At 39.2% G+C, this 22,551-nt stretch overlaps 1 protein-coding gene across 1 annotated transcript; it reads left to right on the forward strand.

The window, feature by feature from the left end:
- Positions 1-955: 955 nt before the first annotated feature.
- LOC139131317 (sodium-dependent proline transporter-like) lies at positions 956-22,204 on the forward strand. The gene is made up of 14 exons (XM_070697325.1): positions 956-1,133; positions 9,133-9,320; positions 10,763-10,894; positions 12,042-12,282; positions 14,429-14,561; positions 15,503-15,637; positions 16,012-16,115; positions 16,646-16,770; positions 17,110-17,222; positions 17,869-18,000; positions 18,393-18,492; positions 19,052-19,152; positions 19,371-19,538; positions 21,307-22,204. Exons 2-14 carry the CDS (start codon positions 9,149-9,151, stop codon positions 21,544-21,546), a joined length of 1,896 nt encoding a protein of 631 aa, XP_070553426.1. The 5' UTR covers positions 956-1,133; positions 9,133-9,148; the 3' UTR covers positions 21,547-22,204.
- The last annotated feature ends 347 nt before the right edge of the window (positions 22,205-22,551 follow it).

The following is a 22,551-nucleotide window of genomic DNA, read 5'->3' on the forward strand; positions in this document are numbered from 1 at the left end:
TTCATGCTCTGAATGATCGGAATAAATAAAATAAATGGTTTATATAACCTAACCTAGCCTCTGTGACTCTTTATTTATTTTACACTCCATTACAAGGACGTATATCTCTCATACACACATGCTGTAATTAATTAGTCAACACAACTAATTATGCTAATCCGTGGACTTATCAGGGATTTTACGGGTTGGTCAACATCGCGAAAGATAGGAATGGTTATCTTTCCGATGTTGACCAACCTCTGATAGTCCAACGTTTAGCATAATTAGTTGTGTGACTAATCAATTACAGCATGTGTGTATGAGAGATATACGTCCTTGTAATGGAGTGTAAAATGAATAAAGAGTCAAGAGGCTATAGGTTAGGCTATATATTCATTTATTTTATTTACTACGATCAGTCAGAGAATGAAGAAAAGGAGAGGGGCTGACAGTGACAGAGAAAACTGAGAAAAACTCAATAATAAGCTTATCAATATGTATGGGCCGCCTATGGTCCAAGTCGGGAATCCGGCAGAAAAACAAACTCACTACTGCGCAGACTCAAACGTGATGCATTCAATCGCTGGGAAAACCTGGCGTGAGCTGCCAAATTCCTTATAGGTTTGTACGAAATAGGAGAGACACAAGAGAAACTATCATAAATGCTTTTACTTTTTAAAATTCACCGACTTGAACCAAGTCTAAGGGGTGCCAATCCTTAACTGTCATTAATTAAATACATCGTGCAGGTTTGGTGTTGTATTTATGCAATCAGTATTTCTGACACCATCAAAAGGACCTAATCAACACTTAGATGGCTAGATGTGTATAAAAATTGGTACTGATACCTCGCGTCAGCTCAAAGTGCAGGGGACTTAATAATATCCATAGGTGAAAGTTCGATCCACCTGTTGACGCCTACCTGTCCATACATGACATGTGCATCGACCAATCAGAAGGAAGCGTCATTTTCAATGCCACGCCGTGAAATGCTATTCAATGGTGAATAGAATATTTGCAGGCTGGCGTCATCAGAAAGTCGAAAACGCGTATCTTATTGTCGCTCACGTTGAAAAGTTCACCGTCAATACTGCCTTTGCCACGGGTAGCCAGCCGCTGAATGACCTGTATCTGTTTCAGAAGTGCTGACAACGGTAAGTCAGAACAACCCCCTCGTGACAACCCTATTCGCTGTAGACCCTCCGCGATGGAGGGATTGTTTAGCTGAGAACAAGTTTCAGTTACTTATCATAGCCTTGATGCTGACAAGATTGCTCACTTCTCTGTCGCTGTGCAGTCCATCTGTGTCGGGGGGGGGGGGAGAAGTGGGACCACAGCAATGAATAGACACTGCATGCCTGTATTATGTTACCTGCAAACGGGTCATTGCAATGAAAATGTGTGTGCGCGGCTATTATTTAAAGTATACACACTGAAGCCAAAGAGCCTGGCGGTATAAATTAGTTGATTATTTACAGAACGGACCGTGGCAACTTCTTTTGAAGTGACGAGGTCGTCTCCGTGTTGTGTTGGCGATGCTCAGTACAAACCAAACTCATTCCCTTTTCACTCAGATGTTAGATACCTTGCTTTTTGCAATCGATCTTTATGTTTAGTACCGACTTTCTCGTTAGCCCTTACACAGCTACTGATAACCAGGCCTTCTTTTCCGATCTAAACATTTTCATGGAAACGGGTCACATAATTTGACAGAAATTAAGTCCTCGAGTGACTGAAGTACTTTTCGGCGATGGCCATGTTTTTTCTCAAGGGTGCAGAAGTCACTCAGTACACTGCTATTGTCCGTTATTCATTGTACTTGTGTGATAAAGCGTTCATGCGTTCTCAATAGTTCAGTGTTGCCCAGGAATTGGTACGAACAATGCACTAAACGTTTTTACTCAAAAAATGCAACGTTGTCTTAACATTTAACAGAAACATGTCGAGTGGGGTATGTGCATCGTTGATTACACTCACAAATCAAACACCTTTTGAAATATTCACAGGTATTCCATTTACAACTGTCAGCGTGTTGAAATGAAAGATTTTGTTGTAGTCCCGTTGTTCTCTCTCTCTCTCTCTCTCTCTCTCTCTCTCTCTCTCTCTCTCTCTCTCTCTCTCTCTCTCTCTCTCTCTCTCTCTCTCTCTCTGTTCATAGCATGACTGTTCTAAGGTCTGTCCCTGGTCAAAAATCACCAACAGAAAGTTGTGGCGGACATAAAAGACCTCTCACGTCAAACATGGCGTACGCAGGTCGTTGCACCTTTGGCTTTTACCGACAATACGGAAACATTAAAGTGGAGTCTTTGTTACATGTCCGACTTAATGGAAAAGTATGATATTAAAAATGGCCTTCGCTATTTCCTTTATAAAGTAATCCATCGGGAAAAAGATCCTTAAGGCTCCCCACCCCAATTTTTTTTTCCTTAGGTATGATGTATATATGTACAACACTTTTAAGTATGCTAACTCTGAAACTAACCCCGACCCTAATTCTAAATCCCTCCAAATGTTGTATTTGATGTGCTTCTTCCATGGAAAGTCCGCGATTAATGTGTTTTCCGGGTACGAAGGGGCCTAAAGCTACTCTTTCCCCACCCATCACAGAAAGACAAAAAAAAGTTACCCTGTTTCACTTGACGCAATCAACGCTGCTCGCCATCACTAATGGCTTATTCGAAGGTCGTGCACGCTTGAAGAAGAATGATTTGCGCAAATTAACACGAATGCTTGTTTAGGGATGAATGCACCTCCCCACTCCAAACACAGAACACTGCAAGTCGATCTCATTTCATCATCTGTACAGCTTGCTTTGCTTTGACATACCGCCACGTTTAAACACCAAGTAGGGCGCGACTGCACAGACTGGGTTCTTGTAAAATAGGGGACTAGTACTACATACTAGTAACTCTTTCATTGCACAAAATATTTGCGGGTCGCTGGGTTTGCTTTATTTAGGCTGTACACAGCTGCTGATGCGACAATGGGGCCCTTGCGAAATGTAAAAGGGAGATAAAAGGAACATAGGGTTTGCACATGAGATGAGAAGCAAACCTTAGTCCAGGGACCGCGGTTGATCAAGAGGTCGCCCTTTTTAATGCTGATGTATGGCAGGCTATACTTAGACTGTGTTTGGTCTTATGATACCTGTCCTGGTTCTCAATTATTGACGTGATCTTGGGCAGCCACTTGACAAAAGGCAGGTTTCCGTCAGCGTTTACAGCTCACTACACTTTTCAAAAAACAATTTACAATTGATTTATCCCCTCTTGCCGACACTTGTATCGGGCGGCGATGTCGATTTTGTCAGCAAATTGTGTACAGTACCTGAAAAGAAATGGGCGTCTGTTATTGTTGTCCCCGATCCGACTGTATTTGGAAAGTGGGCCACAGGTCACTGCTTGAAAGCAGGATTAAGATAAAAGTGAGGCAAACAAGCCGCGAGGCTACCGCGCCAACTTTCACCCCGAGTCTCATTCAGCCTTTCATCAAAGCTCCTCCATCAAAGCTTCATAAGCTCTACGTTTGAGATATATATATATATATATATATATATATATATATATATATATATATATATATATATATATATATATATATATATATATATATATATATATATACACAAAATGTATACAATGTGCCCTCCGGTTATCACCATAATGGCTTTATGGCAACCTCTGAACTTGGGCACAGAGAGTACGGATATGTATATATGTATAGGATAAAGCCCGAGTACGAGGGCTCTTCTGGTATATAAAGTCCAACCCAACGATAAAATGTCGAGGCCGCAGGCCGAGACATTTTATCGTAGGGTTGGACTTTATATACCAGAAGAGCCCGAGTACGAGGGTTTTATCAGACTTAAAAACTATCGCCCCTAACTGATATATTTCGTTTTCAATTTGTTTACGTCAACCATCCCCTTTGTCAATGTAACAAGTTTAGGATATGAATTAAAACTTTATTTGTGAAATAGCCTTCCAATGTAATGGAACATCCTATAAATGCCCTAGGGCACATTATATAAATGCCCTAGGGCACAGCAGATTTGTGTTGCAGCTGGTTTCCGCTGTGATACCAAATTTGAATATTAAAACGTACCAGATGTCTACAGAATATGACATCTTCACTTTTGATTGGACAGTACTTTTACTACGGCTATGTCATTTGTTTCTGGAATTTTGGTGACCAAGGCTTTATGAGTAAATAAAACACCCTGAATTGAGCACTCGATTGGTCAATCAACAGTAGATAGTTTTTAAATATATATATATTATATATATATATATATATATATATATATATATATATATATATATATTTATATATCGAAGTATACAGATGTCCTCGTGGGAAATTACAGTGCTCAATGCAAAAGCAGATCGTTATAAATAAACAGATTACTTCAAGTACAAAGTAATGAAATCTATTACTTAAGTTTCATGCATCTTGCAATCCTCAGATAGAGTCTATCTGAGGATTGCAAGATAGATGATTTTTAAATGCATTTAGTTATTTTAGGCATTTTAATCGCTGATTTAGCCGTTTGCATAATATTTAACGCCTTTTTGTTTTATCTTCACAACATGTCATGTCGGTGAAAATGCGAAAGACGTTCTGAAAACGGAAAAGACAACATGTTTTATGTGCATTGATGACAGCTACGGTCTTCCATATCTGTGGGTGTACCGCCTACTGGGTGTGTACGCATATGATGAGCTATTATCATCTAGCGTATCAACCCATGTGACCTTTTGCCCTGTGAAGCCTATTCCTCTATTATTGTTTGGTTTCTTTAACGTTACACTGCTTTGGATGACTGGTCTCAAGGTATTCGGAGGCAAGATGCAATTTAAACCTTAGACGCCATCACCGTCATTATATTCCTATTTCAGTAGAGTCAGCGGGAATGACAAGCGAAGATAAAAAGCAACTGGCTGAATTTGTCACTATGGTGTAGAAGCTAAATTGTGATAAATAATATAGAAGGGATGGATGCAATAAAATATAGAGAACCTAGCTATCATGAAAGGGGAAACTAAAGTGATAGTATCTATCTCGCCGTGGATTGGTTGCTTAGAAGTAAACAACTTACATTTTTGATCGAATCAATCCACAGATTCCAGATTCTCAACGAAATAATGTACTTCGAAAGATGTTAATGTTAATTTCACCTGACACATCCGTTGCAAAACAATGCCAAGTCTGTACCTTACCACGCATACCGCCGGCACGCATTAGCAAGTTTCCGTTCAAGCTTTTGCATATCAAAAGATTTGACAGATGACCTCAGCGTCCAAAGCATGGTGTTGTTCGAGGTCTGTTCAAGGACAACACCTGGCTTTGTATGGCGAGGCGTTCCACGATAGAAAGAATGTGCGTATATATATATATATATATATATATATATATATATATATATATATATATATATATATATATATATATATATATATATATATATATATATATATATATATATATATGTTGTTCATAGCTTAAGATATGCGCCAAAATACGAAGTATATCCACCTTTCCTGTGACTGGGGGATTTAACAGCAAATATCAGCCAACTTCAACATAGTAACCAGGAGTTTTGCTTTCTCTTCGGCGTGTTCACACAGCATGTGTTAGCTGTTACGTCGCCAGTTTTCGAGTTGAGCGGTCATTTCGCTGAACAAACTTCAGTCCAGGTTTCAAATCCACGTTTCGTTTTCAATATACAATATCACAGCAGAGATAGTAATGATAATGACATTGACAATGATCATGATGGCTTAAACGATGATGATGACGACCACGAACACGATTTGAATGGCTCTCTCCAACTTATAAGAATTGAAGATAAAAGCACCGTCATTGATCAGCGCAAGAAAGAAACGAAAACAAACAACAACCGACTGCATAAAGAGGTGCGGTTTGAATTCACTGTGGAATAGTTCCTTTGACCCGAAGTGATTGCTCCAACTGGAAGTTTGTTCAATGTCCTTGGGTTTGTATAAGATAAATGACCTTTAAGAGAAGGGTGTTGTGACACTTTGGGTTGATCCATAGAGACGAACAATTGATGAAAATGTATATCGCCCCTTCGTCAACACCTGCATACAATCATAGACAGTAGAGGGGTACTGTCTATGATACAATGCAACATGGCGATTTGGTTTTTGATTGGAGCGATTGACGTGACACCGTGTTGTAGAGGAGTGTCTTGGCTACAGTTCATGCCTTGGCAGGCTTACGTTTCAGCCGGCATATAGTTAATATGAAGAATTCAACAGTGTTCTTGTTTTAAAAACAAACTAATTCAGTGTGACCTGTTTAATCTCGAGAACTAAATACCTCATAAATATACCTCTGATCAGCGGGTACGCCAGACCAGTGGAGACTCTGAACATGCTTTGATAACCCTTAAACACTCACTCTCATTGACCTCCCGTGGGAGCAATATGCATCGTGATTTGACACTATAACCCGTTGGGCCATTAATTCCCAGTGAAGGAGGAACGTAAATATGGCCCTTGCAAAAACTCTACTTTTTCCTGATTGTACCTGCACTCTGTTAGAATAAAGCTCCAATACGTGCTGTGCATTATTTCTCTCACTTCTGTTTGAAAAATAGTGCTCTTTGTTCTACGCTCAAAATACTAAATGGATAGAGTTAAACTTTTCAATACAATCTGCTTTAGTTGGTGTTTTAGCTGTAGTCACGACTATAATTCATTCGTCAACATTGCTATATCACCTAAGCCATGCTCTCACACTTTGTCTTCTGTATCATGTGAGTTAGGTTCAGCCAATCACAGTAACTGGATAATACGTGAGGTGAAATAATGCATACTATACGCGATGTGTTTGGTTGTAAGGTTAACATAATATATTGTTTCTTGATATACTTTTGGGAAATGGGGACATATCATATATTCCGGAACAAAACATTGTCAAAACTACAAAGCTGCAACCCCTTCAACTGTATATCGTACCAGAATGTTTAGTCCTCTTGATGTTGAAAGTTGTCCACGAGTTTATAAAGATGACGTATTGCGTAAAAGTACCAAATAGGCATTGTAAGCGTAGCCATCTCAACTTTATGTCGTTGTCCAATTGAACAATAGCATAGACGTATATGCGGCTCGAGAAGCAGCAGAAGTACTTAGGCCGCGTTCAAAAAAATGGTGAGGGGGCTGGAGGAATGAATTCAGGGGGGGGGACTAGAAAGTTTTGCTCTAGGGGGGACCTGAAAATATTTTGGCCCCGAAAATTTGGATGTCGCCCAATGGTTCTAATGTTAGTAATAATTAAACAAAATCTAGAACCGTTTTATAGCATTTTATGACTTTAATCTCGAAAAAATCTGAAAATGTATGAATGCCAGTAAATTTTTCTTAAAAACAACAAGTTGGCCTTGTAATGGGCAGGAGCTGCAACTGTTGATATTTTTTTCAATATTTCTATGCAATGTATCAAACACAGTTGGTGTCTCTCTACAGCATGCTGAAAAACACAATATTCAGTTTGTTAACAAAGTCCGTTTGTCTAAATATTGGTGATAATTGAATTAGAGTTCAGACTGAAAGTTATTTGTCAATGATACAAATGCACGGTACGCGTAGGCTATGTTGGCAAGCTGAATACTGGACAGCTCAACATGCTTCATAGGGAGTAGAACAAGAACACAATTGTATAACCTGAACAAAAATATTGTCAAAATACAAAGTTGATACAGCTACTAGCTGCCCTGCTACTGCATACTGGCAGTGACAGTGATAGCTCTGACTCTGATGTAGTTTAAGAAGGGTTTCGGTCATAGGACACTCAATTGACAGTGAAACATACATGTACACAAGATCCGGCCAGAGAGCAACACATACCCCGGTAGAAGACTAGGGGACTAACAGTTACCATGGATTTTTGAATTCTGGCATATGAGAACAATCAAATATTAGAGAAAAAAGATGGGGTCACCATGCTTGATCTTATACCAATGTACGATGAAAAGTCACAGTTTTTCTAAAATCACTTAAAATAAATATATAAAACAATTCATTTCAAGTTCATACAGTGAATGACATGTTCACATCGCATCGTACAATAACACAAAGTAAAACTTTGAACTGTAAAGACTCTAATTTAAATGAAAAATGCGTGACTAAATAGAATCATTTATTTTTTTACCAAATTTGCCATTATTACACCCAAAATTTCTGAGATTAAAACATTAATTTGATGGAATATTAACCTTCCAGTACTGTCATTTTTTAAAAATATTTATAAGTAGCATCTAAGTTGTATATGCCTTGTACTTTTGAAAAAAATATTTTTTCGGTAGGTCATTGTGCTCAGTTTTTTACAATTTGGTAAAATGTAGCCAGGAATGCACAATTTTCATACTCTCTCATGATTGTCATTTTATGTGCTTTTCAGGTTGGATAAACTCAAGTCAGCTTAGACTGATAAATCCGAAAAGTCCACTGATGCATTTAAAAATGAATCAATTTAAGAACTTGCCCTAGGTATACGGCTCTACCACCTCCTGATAAGAGGTAGTGTTGAACATCTGCGTGTAGAACTATGCAATACGTGTTTATTTTTATTCCGCGTGCATTCCTAATAAATATACGGCTATATGGTAATTTGGGGGCGGGGGGACTTGAAAAGTTTTGATCATATAGACGAGGGGGACTTGAAAACTTTAAGGGTATTGAGGTGGATCTGAAAAAAAATAAGATTTCAATTGCGATTCCTCCATGCTCCCCCCACCATTTTTTTGAACGCAGCCTTATCATAACACACCAAATGCTCATTTCGTGTCGCAATTCATCAGAAAACGTCACATGACGAGAAAATAGATAGGACTAGTCCCTCGTGGTTAGAAAAAAGTATTTTTCCAAAGACTAATTTCCGTAGGGAAATAGGTTTTGAAAAGATCCCGGTCACGTGACCATGTCGTCTACAACCTTGAAACAATGGCGGGTGATTACAGCATGATGAGCGCCCAGGTTGAGCAACGAGCCTCAGATCTGACTAGAAAAAAAAGCAAGATTTTCCATTTCAACAGCGTGGGAACTTGAAAAGCCCACTGTAAATAAATATTAACATGCAATTGAAAAAAAAGTACGAGTTTATAACGACGGTTTTTAACATCTCTTCAAGGAAACGCACTTTCATCATGGATGCCATAGAAATGAAGGACTTTTCTAACAGTGGTAGCGACGGAGATGAAAATAAGAAGCGGGGAAACTGGGGAAACAAGGCGGACTTCGTACTATCGTGTATCGGCTTTGCCGTGGGTCTTGGCAACGTTTGGAGGTTTCCCTACTTATGTTTCTCCAATGGAGGAGGTAAGTTTGTTCGTGTCAGTGGTTCATCAATTGAGTGTTAAATGTCATGATTTTCTGATGCAACTAGCAAAAACCCTATTGTTAATGCCGCGTAAGACGAAATGGTGAAAATTGTCAACGTTAGATAAAAAATACATTTCAGAGAATTCCTTTTATTTCGATTTAATTTGATTCGAGAAGTTAGAAGGAAATAATTTTGCATTTTTGTCGTAAATTGTTGCATTTACGGACTTGAATTGACTGAACGCATATCTTTCATTGGCATACCCTAAAGTGAGATTGCCTAACCTTAATTAAGGAAGAGATTGACTGACAAACCTAAGGAGGGGAGGGGTAAACAATGGGCGGGGAATATGGAGGAAAATTTGCTTGAAATATGTTGCAGTCAAATATTTACATGAAGGTTGACCTGTAAGAGTCCGTAAATTTGAAAAAAATATTGCAGGTCGTGAAAGATAAAGGAAGTGATATGTCAGCATGTAGACCCTCCCTCCCATATCTAATGGTCCATCCCTTAAAATGGACAGGTTGCAAAGCATACGAAGTAAAATGCTTCAATATCGTATAAAAAGTGTAGAAAACTGTTTAAATTACATCCTACCCCCGAAGATCTTGAGATCTGGTCACCCAAGAGTAAGCGTCTTATGATCCTTGACAGCTCAAGTACTTGGAAGCGAAACCGTAATTTTCACCTGCTCAGTGTCCAAATAAAAGACCTTTTCACCCAACTCCGTCTCCCGGTGTTGGTTCGTCCGTCGCTATCAAATCAAGTTAGTTAAAACCAGCAATGCGTATAATTTCGACATGTTACATACCGTACATTTCCACAGATTTGACTGTTTGAAGACCCCACAGGAGCATTCATAAAAGTAATATTCCCTGACTTGTCTTGGAATCTATGTCTCGGTGATCTTTTACCTTTCCGTGCAGATTTGTATTAGGCATTTCTTGGCCTTAAGGTAGTATGCGCCTCGAAAGTGAAAGGCTTGAGCTTTTGCTCAAACTTTTCTCAAGGAATATTTCAACCATTCTCTTGCAAAATCAAAAATAAAACCCGGGGTCATCGTACAAATTTTGATACTAAACAAATTACCCCAAATTTTCCGATATTTGAAATTTAAATGGCTGCTGTCCCCATGTTAATTCTATGGAAATAAAATATTCGATTTTCGAAAAACTAAGACTGTGAAAACTTTTCTTACATTTAGAGCTTCAAAATGAACCGCCACAAGTGGTAGATCCGAAAAAGAATTGTAAAAATTAGATAGTCCGAATGTCTGTCCCCTAGGCGCATGGCATTCTACCTTAAAATAAATTTGTAATATTAGGCAAACTCACTGCAGCTTCTTTACACATTGCCTTTTTTTCTCTCCGATATATTTAAAACCCTGAATAAGTCTAAGTTATTTCACTCATTTCGTTGTTCTTTCCTCTTTGCACAGGTGCATTTCTCATCCCGTATGCCGTCTGCCTGGCTCTTGCCGGTCTGCCTTTGTTTTACTTCGAGCTTGCTCTTGGCCAGTTTGCAAGTTTAGGATGTGTTGGCATATGGAAATGTTCGCCCATTTTCTCAGGTAAGTGAGGACGGGGGGGGGGCACGCTTTACGATTACTGTTTGAGCACTCCTTAGTACTTTCATCGTGGAAGTCGGCCAAAGGCACTGAGTAGGTTTTGCTGCCCATGGCGTCTCCCGATGGATGCGTTCATTGTTGCCAATCTTAGTGAGCAAAAGTGTTAATTGACGCCGTCATCAGACATATATATGCCAGCCAACTGAAAGTATTACCCCTCAACTTTTAAATTGTAGGGAAATAAGAAACCTACAGTTTGATTTATAATTAATTTTGGCCAGGTATAATAGTAAATAGTTTAGACCTCTCTCGGTAAATGGAAATTCCTTCATGTGATCTCCTACATTCCTCCAACATTAATCTTGCCCGTGGACATGGTGAAAGGTTTATAGATATGTTGCACTTGCATCCACAATATTGCGACTCACACCGTTTATGGTTGGCAGACCAAAATAGTATCACAGACCTCACCATGGATCCCTTTCTGCCTCACTTTACGATAAAAGACAGCGTACTTCTATTGCTTCACCCAAATACATTGCTAGCACTGTTCAACAGCATTCCGTTGACGCGGTGCGATATTGTCTCTGGATGAAGTGAACCGTATAGTACATGTTTGTCCTGTATAAGACAGTCTTTAAGTTAGGCATGCAAAAGCTGAAATGTCCTTACTGGCGTAATTTACTTCCAATGATTGTTTTGGGAGGATTTGAAAAGACGACTTTGCTTGAAAGAGCAGAACCTTGCGATAAAATATGCAAATTGGCCTCTTTCCCCGCATGAGCCTCATGTACAACTGAGTAAATGGAGTTTAAGCTCTGATGCTAATGTGCAGATTTTGAGAAATTGCTACAGAGGGGTTTGTATGATAATGAGCTACTCTTAGGCTTACCTTTATAGTGTAAAATTACAATTTTAGGTTATTTTGTGTAGGATTTTGAAAGGAAAAAAAAGCAACACGCATTTCATTCTGCAAAATTTCGACCATTATTCAATCATGCACGATGAGATTTTAAGTACTGTAAAGTCAAACTCCAGGATTTTTTTAACCCGGCATTGCCAAAATAAACCAAAGGGTGACAGAAAAAGGGGGAAAAAACAAAATTTTATTGCATGACCACAATATTTTTGTTCGTCTCATCCGAATCAGGTCTTGGCTATGGTATGGTCATAGTCACCGGGTTGGTTTGCGTCTACTACAACGTTATCATCGCTTGGACCATTCTGTACCTGATAGCATCGTTTACGAAAATTCCCGGCGTACCCTGGGATGGCTGCGGCAACTGGTGGAACACAGAGCTGTGCTTCGCCGGGAAGAATGCTTCCAACCTGACTGCGGTGGTGAACGGTACCAACGTGACGTACGTTCGCTCAACACAGGAATACTGGGAGTAAGCAGTTTCTCCAATATTTGTACTTCCTCCAGCGCCGGTAGTGATTTTTTTTTTACAAAATGTTCCCAAACAACTGAGTTTTACCTCGAAATGGAAGGCGGGGTTTTTACGTAATTTGTAAACTTGCTTTCCAGCCCAGGCGACGATCGACAACAACTGTTCAGTTTGCTATTATTTCTAAAGAAAGGAGGCATATGCTTGTCAAGATGTATTGGTCAGAATACGCACCTGAAAGTTATACAAAGGATAGCAAACAATTTTCACCCAAACAGCAGTATCACAATACTCCAGACCACCAGTGTGTAAATATCACAGACCCGGTGGAGGGACTGTGGTCAATATTTACCGTTCTTTCTCTCATTCTCTTGGAGGCCTGTTTATCCTTTAAACATTCCATTCCCTGGGTGATCAGACTACCACGTTTGTTTGCCTTTGTGTCGTGACTAGTTGCTCACGAGTGGTCAATGGCTAAACCCGGCATACGAATAGACCACTGTACAAAAGAAAACCACGTTCAAAAATGTATATAGAACCCTGCGTATTTCTGTGAGGGAGTTGAGTCACACGCATTTTGTGCCGCTGCAACACAGAATTTTCACCGTCCGTAATTCTGCAGAATACTACAGGCAGCAGAACTCAGAGCGCGACATGCATACTATTCCAGAGTAGGCCCATTGACGATGCGTTGCGGCGGTTGTTACTTCTTGAACTCTCATCCCTACATGCAAAACATTGCTGACATGGGAATGTCTGCCAAAACAGTCCTTGAAAGGTGGTCACCTCCTTTGTGTAAAATTTGACAGCACTCCTTTTTCAACTGTCCATGGTGTAAATAAGATGACTCTGAAAACATGGTTTACTTTAACCATGTAACACATCCGTCCACAAAAATTGTGCAAACGTAAAACATTATGCTTCTCCCCTCTAAATTTCGTCTTTCAGATCGTTTCTATTTCAAAGGTCGCGAAGAAGGTAGTTCTGTCTCGTGGGAATTTTAAGTAGATTTTATGTTACAAACTTATTCGAACAAGACAAAGTGTCCTCTCACGACAATACTTTCAGACATCTGTGTGTAACGACAACAGAGGGTACCTGAAGATACTTGAATACGTTGCCAGCGGGCTTTTTTCACTTGTAAGACATGAACTGACAAGGAGACGCGAACACTGGTCAGTTTGACTATAGACCTTTTCCCGGTTATCCCACAATGCATTGCAGTGAATTTATCAAACACCGTATATACGCTCAAAACAGCGAAAACATGCTGATTTGTTTTGTACAACGGATTGTTACAGAAGAATAACACAAATTTGCAATACCAAATAATGCCCCGTGTATAATCTAACCATCAGCGACGAAAATATAGGTCAGGGTGTACCTGCCATAGAGTTCTATGAGTAACGTACCCTGCGTGTACCCTACGGCTAAGAAGTTCTATGCGTAACGTACGCTTTGTATACCCTGGCACGCACTGCATCATGGAACCGGTAAAAGAACTATTGATGGTGCGAAAGCTTGATATGTTGTTGTGCGAAAGCTTGATATGTTGTTAGCGGGGGCTGCGAAGATTTAAGGCCAAGGGCCTTTCTTTTCCCATCATCTGCTCAAAGGGCCTCTAAATGACGTAACATGTACACAAAAACTGATTTTCTCGAGTCATAGAAACAAATCGTTCATTTTTTTACACGACCATTCGTGAGTGCACTTACTTTGACACGCGACATCACCTTGTCTACACAGATCGTGGGAAAGGATTTGTCTGACAAGGAGACTACCAACACATTATGAAAAACTACGTTTTTTGTGTCGAAACATAATTGCGAATATTTCTGAAAACATGCTACAAAACAAGACTGAATTTCCGACTCTGTTTTGCGCATAGTAAGAATCCAATGTCACTAGCTTACTGAGAATGACGTCATTTATTCCGCATTTGGATTTTTTTACTTCGATTTGTTTCTTCTAGAAAACAGCTGATGATTATCAGTTCCACAACAGTCTGTCCTGAAAAAAATTGGCCCGAGTTTATGTATTATGCAATTTCCAATGTGTTTGTAAAGTACTACAATGAATACATGAATTTGCAGTCTTGTAACTTCAGTTTGTTGACATGCCTAAAGACTATACCATTCTCTTTTGGCAGCTGGTTTGTCCTCAGGCGTTCAGAGAGCATCAACGAATCTGGAGAGCTTGTCTGGCAGCTTGCATTGTGTCTGCTGTTAGCTTGGACAATCGTCTACCTCTGCATCATCAAAGGAGTCAAGACATCTGGAAAGGTGAACAATATTCCGTGATGCGTTTCGCGCCAGGAGGGGTGTAGCTTATAGCATTTGTGGCTGATGCTACTCGGGACCATGCATTCGTGGCCGATCGAAAGAAGGCATCAAACTTTCAACGGCGTAATGGAATACATGATTGAGCAACTTGATACAATACGACGTTTGTTTCATGTTTCTTTCAAGGGCATATACGAAGTTTTAACGGCTATCAGGGAAAGGTCGATGGACAGTGACGAACCTTGAATAAACTTTAATGGGCGAGAAACAGGGTCAGTCGGGCGAAATGATTTCATTTTACTTTTTGTTTGTTCCATTTTCATCTATTCTAGATTTATACTTTATTTGCTCGTGACCGTTGACGTAAAAATGAGAGACGAACGATGAATTGAATTCATTTTTGGTCCTTATCATTATAGTAAAATCCTTCGCAGTTCATTTCTATTCCCAAAAACCTTTTGGAAATTACAGAACAGTTATCAGTATGATATTTGGAAATTGATCATCGCTATTTGACCTACAAATTAATGGGCACTGGATGGTTGGCGCATCAAACGAAATGGAACTATATTCCACCCACGTGTTTGTTAGCTGTATAATAAATCATGCGAATACAAAACGCGACTTCATTAGATAATCAGTTTCAAATCTCTGGAGGCGATGTTAAGGTAAGATGCGCCTCGAAAGTGAAAGACTTAAACTTTTGCTCAAACTTTCCTCAGTGAAACCTTCAACCGTTCTCTTATCAAATCAAGAATAAAAATCAGGGGTCGAAAAACTAAAACGGTAAAAGGTTTTCTTTCAAAAAGAGCTTTAAAATGAGCCCCAATAAGTGGTAGATTAGAAAAAAGTTGTAGAAATTTGAGAGTCTGAATATCTGTCCCCGAGGCGCGTTCTACCTTAACTGTGGTGTCATCTTTTCAACATGGATTTTTTTACAGGTCGTTTACGTCACTGCAACGTTCCCGTACATCATCCTCATAGTTTTGTTCATTCGTGGGATTACACTGCCTGGCTCCAAAGATGGAGTACTTTTCTTTATAAGACCGACCTGGTCAACCCTGACGAAACCCAAGGTACGCCATTATATCTTCAATACCGGCGACAGAGTCTCCATACTGAACACCCGCGTTGTTGTTTTTTCACGTGAGCAGATCGAATTCTTTCTCAAGGTCACCAGAGTGTACCGTTCTGAATGCCCTGATAAACCCGGCCATTGTAACCTTTTTGAGTGTTAGAATTACTACCCCTGACGCTATCATGTCAGCAGTCTGAACTTGTGTGGCAAAACGGAATCGAGTTGAAAAAGAACAAGTCACATGACTTTAGAGTGAGGAACTAACACACATTTTTATATCCCTATTAATACAACATCCTAACTTTCTACCGATATATAAGTGTAAGACATATCATCGTCTTGAGAATTATGATTAACTATACTTACTTTCAGGTTTGGAAAGATGCAGCAACACAGATTTTCTATTCTCTTGGTGTTGCGTTTGGTAGCCTACAAACTCTTGGAAGTTATAACAAATTCCACAACAACTGTTACGCGTACGTCTTTTCTTTTTCCTTCATTCTTCGTTGTTTTTGTGCCTTTCAGTTTTTCTTTACTGTCGCTATCGTGATGTGTAAATTGACAATTGTAAAGTCGATGCTTTGAGTCCTGTTGAATAGAAAAGCTAGCATAGTGAAATTCGTTATATGGCATAGAAGATTTTCCTAATTAAACACGATTGGAACTAATTTGGGATAATTTGATTTTCCTATTTTTCAAATTTCTCAAAAGTGTGAGGTGCCCTATAGCTGAATGTTGCAATGTTGCAAATTACTCATAAAAACAATTGTGTAATGTAAAAAGAAAAGCAGATGAGATTACATTTGCAGATTAAATCGACATTACTTCACCATCCGATTATCCCAAATTAATTCCAATCGTGTTATTAATATTGCACATGGCCTGTTTTAATGATATTCACATGAATTCTTTGGCCGTGGTATGTTTAAAGACAAACCAAAGCTACCAATCATAGAGTTGGTCTGCCTGAAAGTTGCGTCATTCAATTTTTTTTTTCAATTTTCAGCGACGCACTGATCGTGGCTCTGACAAACTGTGGCACCAGCGTCTTCGCTGGCTTTGTGATTTTTTCGATCATCGGCTTCATGGCACACGACATGGGAGTCGAAGTCGCCGACGTGGCCGATAGTGGTGAGTCAGACTTTAAACTCGAGAGAAAAAATGACACGTGACTGTCAAAGACTACACATGTAATTGGGAAGACGTCTTTCGTGAAGGAGCGTGTGTTGATACTTGTGGGTTAAGAGTTTTGCCCTGAAAATTTCACTTCTAGCGAAAACGAAGTTAACAGCTATTTGAAAATGACTTTTTGTATGATGACGTCGTTTTAGCATGGGAGCATTTGAATTATTCCAAGGGGGCGCTGAAGCATTTCATTTTTTCTTTCCATATTTTTTTTATTGTCGACAATGAATGTCATTTCATTATAGTCATATAAATGTTTACTTGTCTATTTCATAATTTCTACAGGCCAGGGGTTGGCATTCGTTGCCTACCCAGAAGCAATATCTCGTTTACCTATTTCTCCATTGTGGGCCATTCTGTTTTTCCTGATGCTGTTTACGCTCGGCCTGGACAGTCAGGTAAGAAAGCAACAAGTCCTTTTGAAAACCAGAGCAGAAGTGATCATGACATGTAAAGCAGACAGCGTCCAAAATCACCCTGGTTTTCAATGACGTCACGCATTACGTAGAGTACGTATTTCAGCAACCGTTGTCAGCTTTTCTCGATTCGAAGGAACGTCACTGAAGTATTCGACTCTATGTGCAGCGCCCCCACACGGTTTTAATCTCTGATGACATCAGTCATGTGCCCGGTCAACAACTTTTTACGTACTGCTTTGCAAGACCTCAGAACATAGAGGCAACAAACAAAAAAAAATATATGCCACAAACTTCCGCTGGTGAACCTAGGTACAACATTCCGTATCTTGGGTTCATTTTTGTCTCTTTGGAGTAAAAATCTGAAAACGCATCATACATGCGCACATGCATTTTCCACGAGAATTGCGTTTCACCGTCTGCTTTAAATGTATACTTATACGTAGTTTCTATGTCGGCCTAGGCAGTAGGACAGTTTCCCAGCGTATTATTAACATAATGGTGATAAAGCGAATCGTAATCATAGGGTAATCTATTTATCAACGCAGGTCTCAAATCTTGTCCACTTACAGCGCATCTTTAATTCACACTTCTTATTGGTAATATCTAATTCCTTATTTTCCTGCAGTTTGTGATGATGGAGACTGTGATTACAGCTGTCTTGGACAGCCTTTCGGATGCCTTCCGCAAGAGGAAAGCGCTTATAACCGGAATTATGTGTGCAATCTGGTTTCTACTGGGATTACCTTGTGTTCTGAATGTAAGTGAGACCGCACGCATGCGTAGTGGAAGATGAGGTTGGTCAATTCCCGCTGATGAACTCTATATCTTCATCTACCGAGTATTTCGACCAGTTTTGCTCCGCAGTCATCCAATGTTGCTCACGCAAATATGTAATTTGATCATCAGCATAAGAATTACGTTCTCACATAAGAAAATAAGTAAGAAAGTGGTTTTGAAAATATTGTGAACATTCAAAGTGATCAAAAATAGCTGCAATCATAATATTTTATATATAGTTCTCCTGGTCAGGCTGTACAGTATTCTGAATTACAGGCCGTTCGATTGGTTCAATAAGCTAATCACGTGAGGGTGTTGGCTATACTATTATTCATATTATTTCCGTTTTGCTTTCTTTCGTTTTCTTTGCAGTCGGGAGTTTACTGGACAACTTTACTTGATTGGTACTCTGCAAGTTTTGCGTTGATTATCATTTCTATCTTAGAGTGTCTTGTTGTGTCGTTAGTTTACGGTAAGTACCGGGCAATTATGCGTGCATCTTTCTTTTTGATCTCTTAGTTGCTGCATCATAGAGGGCGTTGTTTCATTTCAATTTACTATCCGAAACGCGTATAATTTAGCATATAATTTTGATGCGGTTTTCGAGTAGGAAACTTAACATTACCGGTAATTGAAAATTACTTACTGACCTGACTAGCCATAAATAGTTCATGACAAAGCTGTCTGAGTTCAAAACGTTGGGGGGCAATAATACTATCCTTGTGTAAACCTATTTTCCTTACATTTGACTCATGAATTTTGTCGAATCGCCCAATATTTAACTATCGCTGATTTTGTAGGGACTCTAAGCAATAGGTGAGGTGTAAAAAGGGGCTTAATTTTATGAAGTCGTAACCTGATTGGATCATCAGACGAAGTCATGGAGATCCACAGAGTTTGACGATGGCGGTGAATTATGAGAAATTACAATAGTGTCTTGTGTGCAAATTTGTACCGTTTCCAGTTACCGATATTGATACAGTACGTGTGAGTCTGTGAGTAAAATGTCTCTGTTTGCGTTCGTACTACAGGAATTCGTAGATTCTGCGATGACATCAAAGCCATGATTGGCTTCAGACCGAACATCTACTGGCAAGCTTGCTGGGTGGTGATCACTCCTCTGATTCTTTCGGTAAGCTTCATTCCATTTTCCAGAATTGATAATTCATCTCTCACTACGAGATCTCGCAAGACTTTTGGTCTATAGCTAGGCCATGGTTTTACAGAGGGGTAGCCGCCATTGAACCCCATTTTTAGTTCCGATTTTGTAGTGTTAGCGGGTTGGTATAACGAAATTGACAGCACACACGCTATAATTAGATACCTGATGTCCATCTCTCTCTATTTTAGGCCATTTTAATCTACAGCTTCGTAGAATACAGCCCCGCCTCATATGCAAGTGAGCAGTTTCCGGTGTGGGCAGATGCCCTTGGTTGGATGATGGTCCTGTTTGAACTGACGCCCCTGTGCGTATACGCAGTGTACATCACCCTGAAGCAAGAGGGCGATCTATTTCAGGTGCGTAAAATCAGGAGGCTGTACATTTTTTTAATGTAGAAAAGCATTGCAAGAACTGTAAAGTACAGACAAACACGATTTGAACTGATTTGGGAGATCTTTTAACCGTTCCAATTTATCAAAAGTGCTACGTGCCTTATAGCTGAAAGTTGCTATACTACAAAGCACCCATAAATAGAAGTGCATTGCAATCAAAAAGAAAAGTAGATGAGCTTAACCCTTTCACAACCATGGTTTGTCCCAAATCCATTGTTTTCTATGGTAAAGTTGGACCTGTATACAGGCAACTGGGGGTGAAAGGGTTAAATTCGCTGATGAAACCAACATATACTACACTATCCAATTATCCCAGATTAATTTCACTCGTGTTAGACAGCGCACCCAGAACCAACTTTGATTCCTATCAACTGTATATTTTATAATAACTGCAATAATTATTCCCCTTTACTCTAACACACTTTGAAAGACGCTGTATATTTGAACCCGGTAACACATTACGATGCGCCTTTTCACAGTGTGAAAATGAACTTTAAAATCTTTAGGTAAGGGCAACATGATGATACATAATGATAGGTATCTGGTTGGTTGACCCTGAATTGACCAGGTCACAGTTAACACAGAGTACCGATGACGTATAAGATATGATATAGAAGGAGAAAAATCATATTCAAGAAATTACAGAAAACTCTCTTCGCTATAAGTAAACGGAAAGCTAATTTTATAAGATCATGAGTCTGTACGCAGTGGTTACTTGTGATCTTCCTAAATATTGCATATCATGATTACAGAATAACAGGATTGGAACTAACTTGGGATAAATATTGGATCTTCATATTTTTCAAATTTCTCAAAAGTGTTGGGTGCCCTATAGTTGAATGTTGCAATATTACAAATTACTAATAAAACTAGTGTATAATGTAAAAAGAAAAGAAGATGAGCTCACATTTGCCGATAAAACCAACATTACTTCATCATCCAATTATCCCAAATTAGTTTCAATCGTGTTGGTTGTTCTGTCTACCTATCTCACCCAAGAAGCCGAAGCGTTACTTGTCGTAATGATTACTGGAAGCAAACCCAAACGAAACTCCAAAGCCTGTCAATATATTTACATTTATTTAACCGCCAGACTGTACAACGTCACCATGCAAAATCTTGCAGTCAAAGATCTTGAATTAAGCCCCGGTTCGGACTTTAAAATCTAGCAACATATTTATTATTATTTATTTATTTATTTATTTATTTATTTATTTATTTATTTATTTATTTATTTATTTATTGCTATTTTAAAGGAGAAGAAACTGCAGAAATACCTCATAATCTTCTTGACACCATAGTTAATTCCGATCCAGGGCCTTTTCGAGCCGGTGTTTACCCAGTCTATGCAAGACATCTATCATTAGATATTTTGCTCTGCCTTGCAAACTCAAAAGTTGAGATGATCGAGCCCTTACACATAATTTTTTTTCACCGGTTCCATGATGCAGTGCGCGTTTAGGTATACAAAGCGTACGTTACTCAGATACCATAGGGTATGCGCAGGTATATTACGGTAACCCATATTGAGGCAGGTCGGGATTAACCGGGAAAGGGTCTATCACAAAATGACTCAATTTCGACTTTCAAGATAAACTGCAAAATTGGCAAATTCGCATCTTCACGAGATTGTGCAAGTTTGATGGAACTAGACCCATGAAATATTTTGTGCACTTTGACAATACAATCCCAGTGTTTAACCGGTTACCTTTCTTCTGTTTACCTTGCATAGAAAATTAAAAAGGCGTTGAGACCAGCGCCAGATTGGGGACCGGCCCTGAACAAGCATCGCATTGAAGCCGGGTACACACCTCTCGAGGAGGACGCCAGTGGCGACGGAAAGGGCCCGGATTATTGGAAAGGCGTCAGCTCTGCGTACGTCAATGGAGGATACGATCGGCAACTGGGGGAGCCGTACGTGTACCCAGACACCAATACGGTTGGGTCGCAGTGTGACATTGAAAAAGATTAAAAGTACCATCATCATAATGAATCATTACGACTAGTTTTTGATATCCAGTTTAATCATGTACATGCAACACATTACAGATGCATTCAAACTGCGACGCAATTGTTCTTTGGGGATTGTTTAGTATTGATGAAAACACAAGGAATTTTTTGTGATCTCGTTTGTAAATATGAAAAAGGAACCCAGAGCTTTACAGAAATGCGATTTCGGGCTAAAGACACGTGATGTCATGGAAGTGCCGATACTTCAGTAACTCCGAATTACTCTAAATTTCTTCACGAACATTTGAAATTCAGAAGGAACTGGTCAAGAATATACCATTTATAGTCCCCAGCATGGATTTTGAAGGGATGACTCAATAAAATCTCATTTCTAAGATTGCGAGCGTACTCTATAAACTCGATCAGTTTTCAATCACATTCTTTTGGTGCGAAGAATGGCGGGAAGTTAAACACTACCTTGGGCAATCCGGATGAGCATGTTTTGTTTTGTTTTTGTTGGGGGGGGATTCGGCCGGTGTTTTGTTGTTGATGTTGTTATTGTTATTGTTTTTGTCTGTTGCTTTGGGCATGTTTGTTTTTGTTGTAAATTTGACAGAAAATCTGTGATCAACTTTGAACGTTAACGAAATTACATGGTGAAAATTTGCTTCTCCTTAAAAGGGTGTACCAGTATATTTATTACTTTCTGTTGTTGGCTGGTTAGTTTTTTTTATATATCTTTCTATACGGTTATAACAAAATTGTTATTGTTGGTACTCGACAGTCCTCATCATTCTTCAATTCGAAAACGTATCGAATCTCTTACAAATGACACTCAAGCGATTACTGTCTTTTTCAAGGCACTTTTAGAGTTAGACTTTGTGAGCTAACACTTACTTACCTAACAGTTTTTATTGGCTATTATAAACGTGTGACTACCGAGTTTTTCATAAAACATAATATTATAAAGGTGGAATGCGGCTGGGGGACCGGTATTCACACTCGCAATCTGTAACGATACTCTCAT

The sequence above is a fragment of the Ptychodera flava genome, chromosome 4, assembly GCF_041260155.1.
Source record: "Ptychodera flava strain L36383 chromosome 4, AS_Pfla_20210202, whole genome shotgun sequence".
In the NCBI taxonomy this organism is placed as follows: Eukaryota; Metazoa; Hemichordata; class Enteropneusta; family Ptychoderidae; genus Ptychodera; species Ptychodera flava.